Source organism: Leptodactylus fuscus, chromosome 5 (genome assembly GCF_031893055.1).
Source record: "Leptodactylus fuscus isolate aLepFus1 chromosome 5, aLepFus1.hap2, whole genome shotgun sequence".
Lineage (NCBI taxonomy): Eukaryota > Metazoa > Chordata > Amphibia > Anura > Leptodactylidae > Leptodactylus > Leptodactylus fuscus.
In genome coordinates, this window is record NC_134269.1 from 82,085,717 (window position 1) to 82,103,915 (window position 18,199).

At 39.1% G+C, this 18,199-nt stretch overlaps 1 protein-coding gene across 1 annotated transcript in view; it reads right to left on the reverse strand.

Moving 5' to 3' along the window:
• Nucleotides 1-18,199, reverse strand: part of MYO1E (myosin IE) — a 127,635-nt gene that overhangs the window by 15,531 nt on the left and 93,905 nt on the right. Inside the window, exons 15-21 of the mRNA XM_075273495.1 lie at nt 18,083-18,168; nt 15,678-15,759; nt 15,263-15,369; nt 14,635-14,733; nt 5,282-5,426; nt 693-807; nt 6-175 (exon numbers count right to left, since the gene is read on the reverse strand). Of these exons, the coding sequence (XP_075129596.1) occupies nt 6-175; nt 693-807; nt 5,282-5,426; nt 14,635-14,733; nt 15,263-15,369; nt 15,678-15,759; nt 18,083-18,168 (804 nt within the window). The remainder of the gene's footprint in view (nt 1-5; nt 176-692; nt 808-5,281; nt 5,427-14,634; nt 14,734-15,262; nt 15,370-15,677; nt 15,760-18,082; nt 18,169-18,199) is intronic.

Here is an 18,199-nt window from a genome sequence, read left to right on the forward strand (position 1 = left end):
CTTACTTTAGATCTTCGATCAAATTTGTTAACAGTGTCAGCAAAATCCACTTTTTCACGCTTTCCCAAAAACTGACGGAGCTCAGGATGGTCTTCCATACCAATGTAGTCACCAATAAAATTTCTGTTAATGCTATTGCGTCTCCGCTCTTTTTTGTTAAGGAAAAGATCTGAAGCTAGAAAAAAAAAAAATACATTTTAAAAAATAATATATATATATATATATATATATATATATATATGTAGTTATTTGTACCATAATGAAAAAAAAAATCTGAACAATATTTCTGCATATAGAGAGTTAAAGATTACATGTGTTTTCCGCACAAATCATGTGGAGAGAAAAGTAGTACTTGAAGTACTTTTCTCTCCACATGATTTGTGCGGAAAACACACGGACCCCATTATAATCTATGGGTTCCATGTAGTTTCTCTGCTAACCACTTTTTAATGCATTCAGTATTCCGTAGTATTCCCAAGTGGACTCCCTGAACAGAATACCAAATGCAGATGTGAACAAGGCCTTATAACCAATTTACCGCTGACAGACTCTCTAAGTACTTTCCTCAGGTTAATAGGATATAGTATGACAGATATTAAGTGTTTTAAGACACATTTTAGAATGAAATTCACCATTGCAGTTGTCATTCTGTATTGTAATATAAACATTATTTAGATTGTGAAATACCATACCTTGTTCTCGCATTTCAACGTACTTCTTCCTAGCAACATACTTCCTCCAGGCTTTCTGAATTGTGCGAGCATAGCCATCATACTTTCTTTCACGCATCTCCTCCAGGAGAAATAACTAGGATGGGGATAACATATAAAAGGCAGAAGTCAATATGCTGATTTTGCAAACATTCTTGATTCTAAATTGCAAAACGTACTACAAAATGCTATACTACTAGCACACACAAAATAGCCAATTGTAATGTAGGATCTATATAGTGTTTAACCATTGGAATTGTATTACCTTGGTGCTCATCTGTATAGAACATTCTTAACCTTAGGTAATGTTTTATGACCATAGTAGAACCTAAGCAAAATAGATGAGCATGTTCTAAATGAGTGATATAAATTCTTCTAAGGGCTAGTTCACACGGGGCAAGGGGGCGTATTTTGGCACTGAATCCACGTCAGAATCCGCCCCCACACAATAGAGGTCTATGTAGACGGCTAGCTTACTTTTCCCATGAGCGGCATGGTCCCGCTCATGCAAAAAAGAAGTGAGCTGCCCTTTCTTCAGGCACATTCTGCAGCTGGTTCAGCCTAGGCGTCAGCCATGCAGCAGCACCCTCCAGACTAGGCCCATTCAGTCGTGGCATTTTGGCCCTATCCTGATGCGGCTTCCCGCGTCTCAATCAGGACCAAAATACACCATATCATGCCCAGTGTGAACTAGCCCTTAAAATACTAAAAGACCATAAGTGTACATCATCTTCATTATACAGAAAAGTAAAAATATATGAACTGAAATAAACACACATGTATTAGTATGTAATAATAAGTATATTATGGTATGGTATATTTTCCACTATTATATTTTCTTTATACATTGCAAAAACAAAATATGGATGATATTGTTTATATACAGTAGGGGCTAAAAATCTTTTTTGCTTGTCTAACAATCTGAACCTCACTGCCTGTTAAAAAAGAAAAGGAAATGGCACTGAAATACTTTCTTCCCTGGGATGTTCTAAGCTTGAGAGGTTTTTTTACTGTGTCAAAACAGATGCCTAAATATAGTGTCTGAAACTCATTGGTGGTTTTGAGTTAAGCCACAGATGTCATGAATATCTACAAGAACTACTAAAGGCAAAAGAAAAACTGAGTCAACATTGTTGTTGTTAGACTGTCCTCTTTCCATTGTACTTTGTTTTTCTGAGATTTCCTAGCTGTAGCAAAATAATAAAACAAATGGATATACACAAGCAGAGGCTCATACCATTACATTAGAAGGGGGTCTCCAAAACCTCTAAACAGTGATTTTTATTTTTTTTTTAAGCCATGGCTATTACTGGATAAAATATATAACCATGTATTCTCTAGACACACAACGATAAGTGAATGGGTTAAGAAACCAGTGACTTCAAAAAAGCAATCCATTAAATGTATTTTTGTCCCTTCCATTGTAAATTAGCCTGTGTGTAATGTAATTGAATATGCTACCAACAGCTTTATTGTGAAGTTATGTGCTCCAATCTGAAGCACTGACCTTCTCTCTACTCCTCTGATGCACATAGTGCTTCCTGTATGAACAGGAGATCACTCTCACAATTGCAGGTCTATGAGAGGCAGATTGTTAGCGGGACTTCCTCTTACAGGAAACACTAGGCGCATCAGAAGGGCATAGATGAGGTCAGTACTCCAGATCGGATAACATAACTTCACAATAAAACCCGAAAACCCAGCGGTCAGCTTTAAAACACATTCGCTTGAATGGGTTTGTAAAGGTGACCGCTGGTGTCTGCCTGCGGCCTGTCCACAGGGAAACTATTTTTTTTTTAGCCAGACACAAAGTCGGACATGCAGGACTTTGTGCCCGGCTTAAAAAAAAAAAAAAAAGAAAGAAGGTTTTCCCATGGACAGGCCGGACACCAGCGGTCACCTTTACAAACCCAATTAAGTGAATTAAGTGAAAAAAAAAAGAAGTAAATAAATTAAATTAAAGGGGCTCTATCACTAGGAAAAGTCATTTTTAACTAATCACATCTTTGCATAGCCTTTAGAAAGTCTATTCCACACTTACCTTTAGTATATAGATTGCCTCAGTGGTGTCTGAATAAGTCCGTTTTTATTCATATGCTAATTAGACTGGTGCACGATAGATGGTGCACACCTCTCCTATTGTTTTCTATGGGAGACTGCTGCTGCTGATGATGATGACTCCTCAGATTCCTGTTTGCCTCACACACATAGGAGATAATAGAAGAGAGGAGGCTGCTGGGAACTTCCTGAGCTGGTTGGAAGCTCATTAGCATATGAATAAAAACGGACTTATTCAGAAACCACTGAGGCAATCTACATACTAAAGGTAAGTGTGAAATAGACTTTCTAAAGGCTATGCAAGCATGTGATTAGATAAAAATGACATTTCCCAGTGATAGAGCCCCTTTAAATCTGACCGCCGGGTGTTCTTCCCCTGTCCAGTTTCACAGGGGCAGAGGATGGAAACCTGGCAGAATGCACAAATCGTACACCGGGCACAAGTGTGAGCCACCCCTAAGTTAGTATCCGTTAAAAAAAAATTTCTGATGGTATAAAAATTGACACTGAAAGTATAACGGACACTCATTCATTACTGTCCCTTACCCATAGACTATAAATGTTAAAAAAAAAGTAACGGACGCTTGTTGTCAGTCATGAAACTGTTATTTTTCACGGACATAAAAGTCCTGCATGCATGTTCACAAAAACTAACAGATATGTGACATATTGGATGTATAACTGTCACTAACGGACACCAGATAAAATCCCATAGAAATCAATGAAATTTTTGATGGCTTTGTGATGGTTCTGCTAGTGTCCGTTGCTAAAATGTTGTAACAGACAATAGCAACGGACACTACTGATGGTCACCAGCGGTAGTGTGAACACCCCCTAAGATAAGAGATAAGAGGCCTATGAAGGCAATGACAAAAACATATATAAATAAATAAATAAATAAATCAATACCTGGTTGTGTAAAAAAAAACAAAAAAAAACCTGAGATGTGTTGTGCAGATAACAACTAAAAATAAAAATTTCAGTTCCTGGATTTTTTACTTTGAAAAAGTTTGTTTTCCATATGAGCTAAACATATATGAGTATAACAGGGCTAAGAAGCCGGTAATGACTTCACTGAATCAGATCATCAGAGTATGTAAGCTTTGGAAAAGAACAAAACAAATGGTTGCTGCAGGCTATTGAAAGACTACAAAGACTGCTCAGTCCTGTTACTGCAAATATTACTTTTCTTATCGTCATATGGCATTTTTACTCATACATAACCAGATGTAAAAAAAATAAAATCATACAGCAAAGGTTCAACTACACATCAATTTTTAAGCTTTTTCGTGGCAGTTTTCACTGCAAAAATTCTGCTGTGTGAACATATCCTAAAAGTGCTGATCTCACATTTTCACACCATGTGGTTCCTGTCAAAGCTGCGCTTGAATATCACCCAATGAGCCTGATGTGCAGTGAAGTTCTATTCTACGGGGGTCTCCAAACAGGTTGTGGTGTTGTGCGAGTTTACCAACTCTTCCTTTCCTATAACATGCACTTCCTATTTACTCAGGTGTGGTATATGTGTCAGATACAACAACAACACTGACTCCACAGTTGCATCAAGCTGGTCTCTCAATCTGCACAAGCAGCAAATTTAGAGAATGTTTCAAAGGACCTAGCGCAGACATTTTTGTACACATCAGCTCTGCTACCTCTTTTGTGGCAGACCAAACCAAACAAGAAGAATAGCACTGAAAAAACAAAAGCGTTTCAACTGTGATGAACATGGGTTGACGACTCTCTGCTATAAGATGTCCCCAAATACTGCTCTTTGAAGAATGGCTTTCAGAGACACAGTGATTTACTCAGATACATGTTTTTGCTATGATATCTGTATACACCTGTTATCAGGTTATCAATAAGAGTTTGGTAGGAGTCTGAGTTTTTTTCATTTGATAGCAAAAGAATTAGACATACAGAAATGACACTAAAACACCCATTGCAACACCAGTTACAAATGTACATTATCGTTCATTGGAAACATTTTTTTTTTTGGCAGAAGAAAGTTTTTAGACGAGGGAGAGAATCGGTTTAAAATTTTTTTGACCGGCTGAGTGTGAAAGTGACAAAATCAGTAAATAGAAACTAGCGGAGACCTGGCCAGGATCACATCTGCATTAGAGTCTCCTGCATGGAGGACTTTTCTCTTCACCGGTTTCAGTATAAAAATGGTGGAAACCCGATGGACACCTGCGGACCCCAATTATAGTCTAAGGAGTCTGCGGGTAACCGCTTTTTAAGTAGGCAGTCTCTACGTCTTTAGGGTCCTCATGCAGACTGAAATGATGGAAAGCCCAATGTTAGTGCGAACCTAGAATAAGTTGTGTAGTAGCATCAGCAGGGACTCAGTAGGTAAGTAATGCTTAGTTCACTTTAACTTATCCACCGCTTTATTAAATCTATCCCAAGGAAAATTCCTTTAAAAGTTTTGTTTTACTTTCACTCACTTGAAAGTGTCAGAAATGTATACCATAACTAAAAATGATGCAATACAGATACAATGTACTCACCGATTCTGGAGCTTTGATAAAGATTTTGGTTTTTCCAAGCTGAAACTGATCAGAGTCCATATTAACAGAATGTAGTAAGTGGAGGACACCTTGCTTCTCATCTCCTCGCCAGGTCGGCCAGGTTTCTTTGGTGAGGATAGCATATCTGTAAGGGCAAATTTGCAACATATATAAACAGCTGCAGTTTCTGTTATAGTCTTCGGTCAACACTTGGATACTCTAAAGCCATTTTATTCTTAGCAGTTGTACATTTCTTCTAAGGTAACAACTTTTTAATGACCTAACTCAGTGGGGGAACAAGTTCATAACATGGAGCATCGCCCTGGTGACTGTCATGAAATGAAAAGCGATTCTCTTTTAAGGAGATGAAAGCCTCACAAGACCCATATGTAGTTGCATGGACTGTGCGTATGCTAAGTCTGACTATTAGCAAATTTTCTGTGTCGTCAGGTAACCCATTAAATCAGTTTGGTAGAGTCTGGTAAATATTTCCCTACTGTCTCTTTAGTTGCAAGATTGGATCAGACTCAATCATTTTTCCATATTAAAGGGCTTGTACAGGATTAGAAAATCATGCCTACCCTCTTCCAAAAACAACTCCACCCCTGTCCCTTGGTTGTGCTGGTATTACAGTTCAGCTAAACTGAAATGAATGGGGGATTAGCTGCAATACCACCCACAGCCTGCAGACAGGCATAGTGGCATTTATGGAAGAGAGCAGCCATGTTTACTACTTCTGTACAACCCCTTTAAAAGGAAAGGATCAGCATATCTAAAATAAAGGTTCCTTAAAGTGCGCAAACTTTTGAAATAAGGATCCTTATATGAAACACTTCAATTTTTACAACTAAAGTGGTGAGCGCTACGTACGTTAGTTTGTAAACCAAACATAATTGTGAATATTTCTGCTTGTATGTTTTATGCAAAATTCAAATCATGCGATTGGCAAACATAAGAAATTACAAGCGATTAAGTTATTAACATTAATGATCTCCTGATAAGAACCCGACAATAGTGTAATATTTCCTGGAATGGATAATGAATTGACAACTATGTGCTATATAGTTAGGCATAGTAATAAATGATTGATGCTTTAGAAACATGTCATTGTGCCATTGGCAATCTTACACATGACACCTATGAAATCTGTGAGTGATGTCATCTCTGAGGAGTTCAATTCAATAGTAATGACACATCAAAAATGTGACAAGAATGTTAGCACCTGTTGGGGAAGGTATATCACACATAGCCCTTCTCCTTGTACTTTTTCAATGTAGATCAATGCCTAGATTTGCCCTAAAAATTCCAGCTAATATTACACATGAAAGCTGCTCCAATAACTTTGTTTTAAGCTGCCTGTCCATTAGCTGCTTTCAGCACTTAGATCCTGATGCAACAGCGGTTTTGTCCAGGTGTCGGAAATCCACAGATCACATACACCGATGACCTATTCTGTGGATATATATTGATTTTGGGCTGGAAAACCCCTTTAAATGACCAGAAACCTCAATTGGCATGTTAGGGGTACCGTACTTAGCGTCAGGACGCATCTTGTTTATAACTAGCTGTGTAAGTAGAAATAAAAGAGAAATACCTATAGAATATATAGAATAAAAGCTGCATTTGGTTTGTTTCTGAAGAATAGTCAGTAAACGTATGAAGGCACTTTGTATAGGAGAACTTATTATGAATAATATAGTCACTAGAACACAAGCTTATGCACTCACTAATATCTATGGCATTTGTCCAAACCCTACTCATTTATCACTAATGGCACTTCATTACCATGATCATTACAAGAGCTCACGAAGATATAATCCGCTCTGAACTTCCTCATACTTATGTACTTTGTCACCGTGAAGACAAAAAAGTATAACACGCAGCCCATGCCTGTCACAGGAAAGAGGCAGCATACCAATGTCTGAGTCAGTACATTACCCTGAACCAGAGGTGGTCTTTGACATTACAAGTCCCATCCGCAGAGTACAACAAGATACAAAGGTGCTTTATTAGCATGACCGAAGAAAAACATTTGGTGTTGCCAAAGCAAAGAATGGTTGGGGGTGGGGTGTGTGGATTGGGGGTTTATGTGTCTTTGGGGTCTCGTCGTTCTTGTTTGGAACGTGTGGGTATTGGTGGGCGTGAGATGGGGAGGCTTAAAAGGCCTTTGGGTGGTGGGTTTAATAGTCTTTGGGGTCTCATCTTCCTCTTGTTTGGTGACAGCTGGACACAGATTGGGCAACGATCTCCACAGTGATCTCCTCTTCTCCCAGTAGGATGTAGAGATTCCTGTTCTCGTCTGCACATGTGAAGTCTGGGATGTGGGCAGAGAGTCTTATAACAGATGCACAACAGAACAGTTCAGTACGGATGTTACTCAATGTGCTATAATGGAATATAGGCAAAGTTGTAGTGGATACCTGTGGATCTTAACCGAAGTCTGTCGGCAGTAAATTGGTTATAAACTGATAAATTGGTTTATTCTATACTTTCCAAATACGCCTTGGTTATTCAGCTTTGGAGCCCCTTTATCATGTAAATTGATGTTCATATGTGAATGAGGGGAAAAGTGCAATGAGCGCTGTGTACAGATCAGCTCTGCAGTGGAGCTTAGGAAGTTGTATAATGCATCACTCCCAGGTGTAGATGGAAATCAGCAGAAAAAAATAAATGTTAAAATGCCCTCCAAAAGGTCTATTATGACTTTATAGGTGTAACAATATATAAAAAATAAAAAATAAAAAAAGTGAATTGACAAAACTCATGTATCTGAACTACGTAAGTTCTGCCAGGAGCGGGACACCTGAGAATTCTGAATGATAAATACTTTATCACTATGACGGAGTTCAGCAGCCTTTGACCCAAGCAGGAAGTTGTGCGCGGGACAATTACAAGGCTCAATGGACTATGTATTCAGTAATAAAACAGAATTTTACAACACTGCTCCGTTAGTAAAGTTCTCTTATCAAAAATAGCAAAAAACTTCCTGAATATAAACGGGATGGAAACTTCAAAGTTAATGTATTAAAGCACATCTGACAGATGCAGGGAATCCTTAGGGCAGTTCTAAATAGTTTGTAACTATAAGAGATGAGAATCGTGCTTCAACCTGCAGGAAAGCAAATGTTACTGTCTGATCCAAAGCTTCTTTCTCCATATTCTGATTTAGTGCATGCAGTATTTTCAACTTTTAAACTATCCCCCCAAATAAAGGGGACCCTATTGCATTGGGTGTTTGACTTGATTGAAAAGGCAATCGCTACATTTGTCATAAAGGGATTTGTTAAATTGTACTTGTGTGCATGATACCTAGGAATGGTTAACTAAGAGGATACAGTTCAGGGACTCCACACTGACAACCAGTTACATTAGCATGGCAGAAAATAGAATAATATTGACAGAACTGGATGTTGCGGTTTTTCTTTCATGGCGTGTTGGGTCACCCTGCTGAGCTTAGGTGTGGTGCTGTCTCAGCTTCTACACACCGGACAGTCAAAAAGGCATGATATTTTATTGATATAGTGCCAAGATATTCTGTAAGCGCAGCAAAATCAGGTAAAACTAGGTACATGACAGATAACACAAAAACTTCTACAAGCATTAACCATGGAGAGTATTCCATGTGTGCTACAGCTTACAATAAAAGAGCAATGGAGTGATAATACAGTAGATGGAAGCGCCGGTGATATCCAGGGTGTTATAAATCATGGTACATGACCCAGATACTAACTGTAGGTAGAAAGTCTACTGTAGATGGAATAAGAAAAAAGGAGAACTGGATGATGCAGCAAACTAGTATCGAGCTTAGTAATAAATCATGGACTGTAATAAATGTATACTTTCAACAGCTTAGGCTAAATATACACGTATGCTAGGAGTAGAGGAAGAGCATCCCCGAGTACAAATGAAGAATAGGATGACTTTGGGAGGTGTATATGGCAATGTACAAAGAGCTACTTTTTGCCACACAGATGAGCAATGGAGCTGGCAAGCAGAAGTGTGGCTCAGCGACTTTCATATGACACGTCAATTTAAACTGTATGTTTAGGCTGAATGTCTTTCACAGTAATCTTTTCATTGATCACTACAAAAAGTTACATACAGCAAAACAAATCCCCATAACTGAAGAAGAACATTGAAATCTTCAATGGGCAAGAATTTAAGAACAGACACTAAACAGAACAGAATATAATTTTTCCAGGCTGGTAATGGCTTTTGTCAATGTCTCATGAATATTACAAGGTACTGTATATAAATAAATGTAAAAAAAAATATTCTGAGAGGTCTGCAAAGTTTGCACGAAAAGTGAACAAAAAGGTGTAATATAAATAATACGTTACATACTGCCCTATGGACAAGAAGACAGGGTGAATCCTCGACGTGTATTCGACCTATGGCTTTATCTCCTTCCATTTCCTGTTAAAAGAGCTTTAATCTATCTATCTATCTATCTATCTATCTATCTATCTATCTATCTATCTATCCACACACACATATATATTATATATACACACACATTTATATTTATACACACAGTCAGGGCCATCAGTGTTGCCACCCCTGAATTTTTTTCCAGAATATGAAGCATAACTCCAAGAAAATTACTGCAATTGCACATTTCTTGTTATACACATGTTTGATTTGAATATTGGGATGGGGAGGGGAGGCTAAAAAAACAAAAACAAAACTCCAAGAATTGGAGCAGTGAGAAAAATGGAAAGGTAAGAAAATGCATGTTAGACTTAGTGATATATCTGCAGAATTCTATTTAATTAGAATTATTGGCTCAATCATGTCACATCTTACCTATACAGAGGTAATACTGCCTTCATAAAAAACATTATTCCACTAGGTAGTACTTTTTTGTGTATATAATGGGGAACATTTACTAATAAAGTCTAAAAGTTAGACAGTACAAAGTTAGACTTTACAGTCCCTGGCTTCTATGCAGGTCTCTGGGAGCTTGACATACAGACTCTGACTGCACCCAGTGAGTGAGAGCCTTGCTCACTTTACATTAGTATGCCAGGTACCACAGGACTAAGGAGTAATAAATATTGCAGGAATTGGGGCATTAAAATGTACCAAATTCATTTTAATATCCATACCTCCCAACTTTCCAAGGACAGAAAGAGGGACACAATTTGTGGCGTGCTATGTGCGCCATGGTAATTTTAGCTCTGCCCATTTCTACAATGACTCTGCCCATTCTCACCCATTTTTCTTTGTGCCCTCACACAGTACAATGTTCCTACATTCATCCAAACATTATATGTCCCCACATTATAAAGTTCCCCTCCAACTGCCTCACAGTATGAATTCTCTCTCATCGTTCCCTTCAATCTGTCCCTTCCATCTGCCCCAGTTTAAATTTCCCCCTTCATCTGCCCCCAGTTTAATGTCCCTCTCCATCTGTTCCCAGTTTAATGTCCCCATTCATCTGCCAACAATTTAATGTCCCCCCTTCATCTGCCCACAGTTTAATTGCCCCCTTTATCTGTTCACCATTTAATATCCCCTTCATCTGTCACCAGTTTAATGTCCTCCTTTATCTCTCCCCAGTCTAATGTCCCCCCCAAAGTTTAACATAATAAAACACTGATACTCACCTCTCCTCGTTTCCCTGCCGCTCTGTGAAGCCTCTTGTCCCGGACTGTTCAGGGAGCTGCAGGTGTGATATGAGTGACGTGATCACATTGCGCCTACAGACCCTGGGCCGCAGCATAGAGAGGGGAACAGTGGTGAGGCAGGGGCTGTCCGTTCCTTCTTCACCATAGTATTTAACTCATCTGCGTCCTCTCCAGACGCAGAAAAGTTAATACCGAGACATACCTCCCACCGACAGGGACCGCAGGATAGAACCTGGAATCCGGGATGATTGGAAGGTTTGCAATATTTGATGTTGGATGAAACGTGGCATCATTAGTCAAAATCATTAGTCTAGTTAAACTTTTACACCTCCTATTAGTTTTGCTTGGTTTATTCCAAGCTGCATGGTATTGCAATTTAAACCAAGTCCACTTTCAATAAAACTATGCCCCTTACATGTAAAGCCATACCCCTTTCAATTAAGCTGTAATTGTGTCTGACTAGTGCCCGATCTCCGCTTTGTGGGTTTCTGTCTTCTGCCGACAGGAGATGAAAACCCGGCATTCAGTGTCCATCCGGGAGCGTCTTCTAGTCTCCGCAGTGAAACAGGGTTTTTTTTTTTTTTAACCTGACACAAAATCCTCCATGTCCGACTTAGTGTCCAGTTAAAAAAAAAAATGGTTTCACTACGGAGACCAAAAGACACTCACGGGCAGACACTTTGCAAACTCATTCAAATCAATGGATTTGAAAACTGCCTGCCGGTTTCCATCTCCTGTCCAGTTTCTCGGGCAAGAAACTGAAACCTGCAAAGCGGAGACCGGTCGCAGGTGTGAACCCGCCCTAATGTGTTTCTAAAACACTTGATATATGTGGTACAAGATGTTAACTTTTTCTTGGCGCAAATCCCACCTGAATTCTGGCATATTTTGCTTTGTAAATCTTTCTATTCATACATTGCATTGTATGGTGGGACTATTAAAATTATCTCTTATCTTATTATCTGATCGGTAGCAGAAGCAGGTACATGGCACAATTTCGGCAAAAGCATTATTGGATCAGCCAACATCTATGGTAACAAGGAAGCTATGATAGCTAAAGAAGTGGTGATTATTTTTACGTCTTTGGAAATATAAGCTTTAGTGTGTAAGCCTCCTATCCTGGAACAGTACACCGACTGCACATTTGAACACACTGGTCATTCACTATGATCTTTGCATGCAAATAAAAAATACTGCACAGAAATGCTGATTCACATCTCCGGTTACTCAATGCTGCCAGGAAGATGTCAGGAGAAAATAACAGCAAACAGAGAACACACATTTCCAGTCCTGCCAGGTTCTTTACACAACCTATTCATTTTATTATAACTCATAGGATATGAATGATGTCAGTAAATCAAAGGGATACACACTAAACCTGATTTACAACATACGTGCCGAGTCTAATCTCTTCAGATCTACAAGTGTTTATGTTCCCATTTGCCAGGCTTTAACTATTTTAATCTTTTTTGCTCTTTCAATACCTCTAAAGCGTAGACAGGTAGACAAGCAGACATATGCTAAATAATATTCCCACATTCAATAGCAGACAGTTAATTGTGTGATCTCTTTTTTTTTACTGAGGAAAAAAGAAAAGAGACTCTGGCGATAGCTCAAGAACCCTTCAGCATTCACAAACACTCACAATTCCACCTGCCCAATACAAATCACTAAACTATATGGTTATTCCTTAAACTATTTGTCAAAAGGACCTAACAGTGGACACAGTGTAATACCCAATTACTCCTGTGGGGGTGCTACACACTCGCTGACATGACATCCTGTGATCTTCTTATTGTCACAGGACCAATTTTTAACCTAAAATGGTTTTAATCATAAAAAGCCAGAATTCTCAAAGCATACTACAATCAGGCTTCACAATTATTTTTATTATTATTAATAATAAGGAATATTCTACTGACAAGACAAAAAACTTGAAAGAAGGCTACAGGGTTAATAGAGAGCCTATGTGCTCATGGTGGAGTAAGAATGGGCTTGGTTTCAGCAGCAGGCAGCCCTGTGGTAAGCAGATTACAATTTTCATCTTGAACTGCTGACATCTACTCCAGGCAGTTTTCTTCCCCCTGTACTCCCCTGGCTGCTGAAAAATCCACATGGAACGAAATTGCTGTAGATTTTACCTGTGGATTTCTGAATGTGAAATGTATACTCCTCAGTACGCTCCCCAACACACACAGACACAGTATTATATGCTCCTCAGTACGCCACTCCAAAGTATTATATGCTCCTCAGTACACCCCCCATAAACACAGTATTATATACTCCTCGGTACATCCCCATACTGTATTATATGCTCCTCAGTATGACACACACACACACTTACTCTCTTATACTTACCCATGAAGAGCCGCCGGGTGTCCTCCTCCTTCAGACCACAGCCTACACTGACTGCTTTCAGGTGTACGTGCATTTGCACCCACAAGTGAAAGCAACGAATGGGGAAGCGATCCAGGTGACGACGCGCAGGCCACATGCAGCGGGCTGGAGAAATGTCCTCGGCGGGCCACATGTGGCCCCGCAGGCCATAGTTTGAGGACTCCTGCTCTACGGCAATGTACAAGTATTTTCCCATCTCATAATATCACGCTTTATAATAGGTTATACCATCACCAAAACAATATCAGTCTATTGGGCTATTCACATGTCACTTGTTTTGACAGACTGTGAACGGACAGTCAAAAAGCAGAACATGTCCAATTTTTGATTATTTGTGACAGACTGCTTATAGACTGAAGTCTATGAGTATGTGTTAAAAAGCAGATGTCATCAGAACGGTGATCACAATGGCCATCAGAAAAGGACTAACTCATCTATTTTTGACACTTGCTAAACAGCCACAGTTGTTTGGCTATAGCCCATAAATGTTTGACAGCAGTGAGTGCAACCTATGCAGACAGCCACCACCCATCTTTATGGAACTAGCCATGAGCCGGCACAAAGGTCTCACAAGTTAAAGTTTATTGGTTTTATTGGTTAGAATGGAAAGACATCAGGACTGTGTTTACAGGCTCTTTTTGTGTGTGGTTAGAAGTCACGTGCCAGGAAACCGCTTTTCCACATCTCTGCAACTGGTTGCTAAACGTGCTGGACTATCTGGTGGGGTGGAGAAAGAGCTGTAGCGTACACTCCCTAATGCATATAACAACATTTATACTGACGGCATAGCAGACATGGGTGTGGTGACCATTTATTTATTATTTTACATACAACAAGAAAATTATTTTTAGATTTTACTTGCTTGTATGGTTTGGTTCCCCTTTAAATACTGAAATTTAACAAAAGTAAGCAATGGATGCCCCAGGAAATGACATTGGCAGAACTTATTCCTGTGTAACCAGTGTAAAGAAGAGTTACATATAGATGATATACCAACAGTACTACAGCAAACACGATATTTCTGGATCAGAGCAACTAAGTTAGAAAAACAAGATGGACACAGATTTTTTTGGTTTATAATGAAGCACTGGTGGGTACTTGCTGTAGGGAATTTCTGCCAGATAGTAGTTCAACTTGTGCAGTGTTCAGGACAACCTCAAAAACTGATAAAACCAGTACAACAACAACACTCCAAAAAAAAAATTGGCTACAATGTAACTGTAGTACATAGCAAGCCCCTTGAGTGATGTAACTGGATAGATCTGGACAGACGTCCAGACTTCCCAAACGTGTATGCAACATTTAACAGAGTAATGTTATCCTCACCTCTGCAGGAATTTCTTGAAAACCCTCCTGTAAGCATATCCTGCTCGGCGTACGCGGATGTTTTCCTTCAGACCCAAATATTCTACTTGATGTTTCACCCTTTGTAAAAATCATCGACATGAATTAGAAAGGTCAAGGTAACATAAATACAAAAAGATTCTCAAGCATACCATATAGACATGCTGAATTCTAACACGATTATGCCAACATGATATGACACATTGCCATACTATGTAGGAAACCTCAGCTACATTGGATCTACAGGAGCGATGATCCACTGCTCTTTTAATGGTTTGGCACATGTTTCAAGAGTCTGATATATTATTTCAGTACTCCTATGAGCCAAACTGCACAATTTAATTCTTTTACAGTTTTTGCTACAGGAATATGGATCTGTATCAGAAATTACCTTCTCTTACACATGTAGCATATTAAGATATCAGATCTGTTATAATGCATCTAACCAGCCCAACAAAGATGTTCTTGTTCAAGGATTTTGGACAGAGAAGCACCTAATTGTTACTCCTACTTTGTACTATTCTAATCCAATTTTCCAATTGAGATTATTTTCACCATGAAGGATCTGCTTCACGCTGTTAGCAAATGTTTAATCCAAAGGCTACCCTACCTGCTTTCCTCCCAATCCCGGGGTTTCTTGGTTTCATTGGGTTTTATGCAGCGGATATAGTGTGGGGTACATTTCATCAAGGTGTTCACCAAGTCATTTGCTTGTTTCTTTAAGAAATAAGAAAAGTAAACATTATCAAAATACTGTAGACATTATAGATCAGTTGCTTCACATCAGGAACCAGTTTGACTTGTTTTTGTCAGTGACCCAGAGAAAAACCATCACGAACATCAACATATAATCTATAAAGTTAGTTCAAGCCAGTTTAGAAGCGCTTATTGCTTACCAGTTGTACAGAATGTGATTGTAAGCCCCGCACCAAAATCAATATATATATATATATAGATAGATAGATAGATAGATAGATAGATAGATATAGATAGATACATGTTACATAGTACTTTTATAGACTAACCTTAATTTTACTACTTGCTGTAGTAGGACGACCCTTCTTTTCGGCTTGAAGATTTTCCGGAAATAAAGCTTTTATGAAAGGTCTGAAAAAGTTGAATAAACAAACAACTGAACTAAAAAAAAAAGTGCAATTTTTTCAGGTTTTTAAAACCCACCCATTAAAGATGCTTTCCTATGAACATAACTATATTTAAACATTTTTGCAAATATAATTAAACATTTTGCAGCATATTCTTTAGTGGCAACAGCCTATTGCCTTGAAAGTGTGCCAATGGATATAAAATTCATGAACTTGCTTTTGTCTGGGACTTGGCTGGGTTTCTGACATGATTTCCTTACTTTAGGCAGGTTATCAGACAGGAACAATACATGAATGAGAAGATAACACATCCACAGTACAGAAGTCAAGACAACAGACAGCCATCACTACTACTGTAGTTCTATGGAGTACTGCACATGCTCACGTAAGCGGCCAGAAAAAATTGGCCGCCGGAATGTGCACTCAGCTCTGCCTGCGGCCCGATGGCAGAGCCGACTGCGCAGGCGTACAAGTGTGACCCCAGCGCTAGAAGAAGATGAAGAGGCCGATGAAGATGGAGGCGGCGCTGGAAAGAGATCTCTCGCAGCATTGGGGACGCCCCCGGTGCTGTTTGAGCGCTGAGGCTTGCCCCCAGTGCTGCGAAAGAACTCATTTGCATACCAACGGAAAATGGATTTTTACAGCGGGGCGAAGAAGACATCTAAAGGTAGGAGAAGAATAGCCTTTCTTAAGGCTATTCCGACGTGTCAACTAGAAAAAAAAAAGTTTTAAATGGTAGAATCCCTTTAAGGCGGTGTCCATATCTAATACATAAAGTAAGTTGCAAAACCAGCTGTAGTGTTGCCTTCAGAAACACATATGATAAAATAATATAATATTACAGTATAGTATTTGGAGCAGACATATCAGACCCTTAGTGTGGACAGGGTCTTGGAGCAGCACCACGTCTAAGATGGACAATCAACAAATGCATGTTCCTGGCACCATATACTGGATCCCCTTCCTCACCAGCTGCTTTCAAAAGGGGACTTAACCCCTGGGAAGTCCAAACCATGGCAAATTTCATCTGTACACAGACATAAATAACAGCTGGGCACTGTCATCAAAGATTAGCTTGTGGGAAAACCTGAGGTTCTGTACAGCTTTTACCAAGTATTCCTTTCATTTTTGGCACTCCTTTGTCAAAACACTCAGTCATTTTTCGGAGGCTTTGTTGGGAAAAATAACCACTCAGGCTATCTGAGACCACAAGTGCTATATTTTTCTCTAGATTGTGGTTTTCTGTGCAATCCAAAAGGAAAGAACTGGTCATGCAATGGCTGCTCGAATGTCAACAACGCACTTAGTGAACGGCAAGAGAACTTTGGTACAAGAAATGGTCAAAGGAATCACAAATAGCTGGTTTTGCAAGAAAACAATCAGATGTGTTAGCGCAGGAAAAAAATGGGGAAATGCTGCTGAAGCGGTTTATGATACAACAATCTGAGTAGAGGTGAGCGTCACTATATTCTTCTTCTGACCCTGGAAACATTACAATTTTGGATAGCAATGCAGGGTCTATCATATTACATTTCATTACACTGGTCAAAATTGGATTTTAATACAAAAAATTGTAAGTAGAAGAACAGTAAGAATGCTAATTCTAAAATAGTTAGAAGTGAATGTGCTAAAAGACAACAGCAAATAGTACAAACATAGTAACTAAGCATATAAAGCATTAGGATGACCAGATACAGACACACTGGCTGAACCCACACATTTTAACAGGAGTAGTTGACATGTAGTAGTATGTATAGGGTCTCTTGACTTTGCCTATTACAAGCATAATGCTTTTTTATTTCTCGAGGAGATAATCTCCCACCAGATCTCTATGCAGAGCACAGGTATGCTTGGCTCAGCAGAGCATGCATGTGGATAAGGTAATAGAGAGTGATGGCTGTATGTTATGTGCATGAGCAGTGGTAGAAGTTTACCGATCCATTGAGGAACAGAATACTAGAATTATCAAACACAACTGTTTTATGGTGAGGAAATGCTAAACTGTACTACATGTGCAATTTCATGCACAGCTCTATAAGGGCATAAGAAGTTAAAATAATACTACGGGAATACAACAGTTTATTGGGCATAACTTTGCCATTTGAGACAAAACTTTGCTCTCAACTACTCATGCTAGGAGAGGTAGTATAGAACTATAGCACGTCTGCTGACAGTAGCTACAACCACTCCTGCATTAGTACGCAAGACACTAGCACTAAAGCAGGAATCCTCATGCTATAACTTAATATTACCATAGCTGAAGCAAGTAGATTTACACTTAATAAATAAATAGCATCTTAGTCAACCAAGATCTAAAGAATACCTACAATTGGCTACTTTGCATAAGCTCAATGAGGTCAGTAAAAAGAACATCCCGATTCCGCTCACAGAATCCATCCATGTCGTAGGACACCTGCCAAATAAATAGAAAAATGGATTGAAAA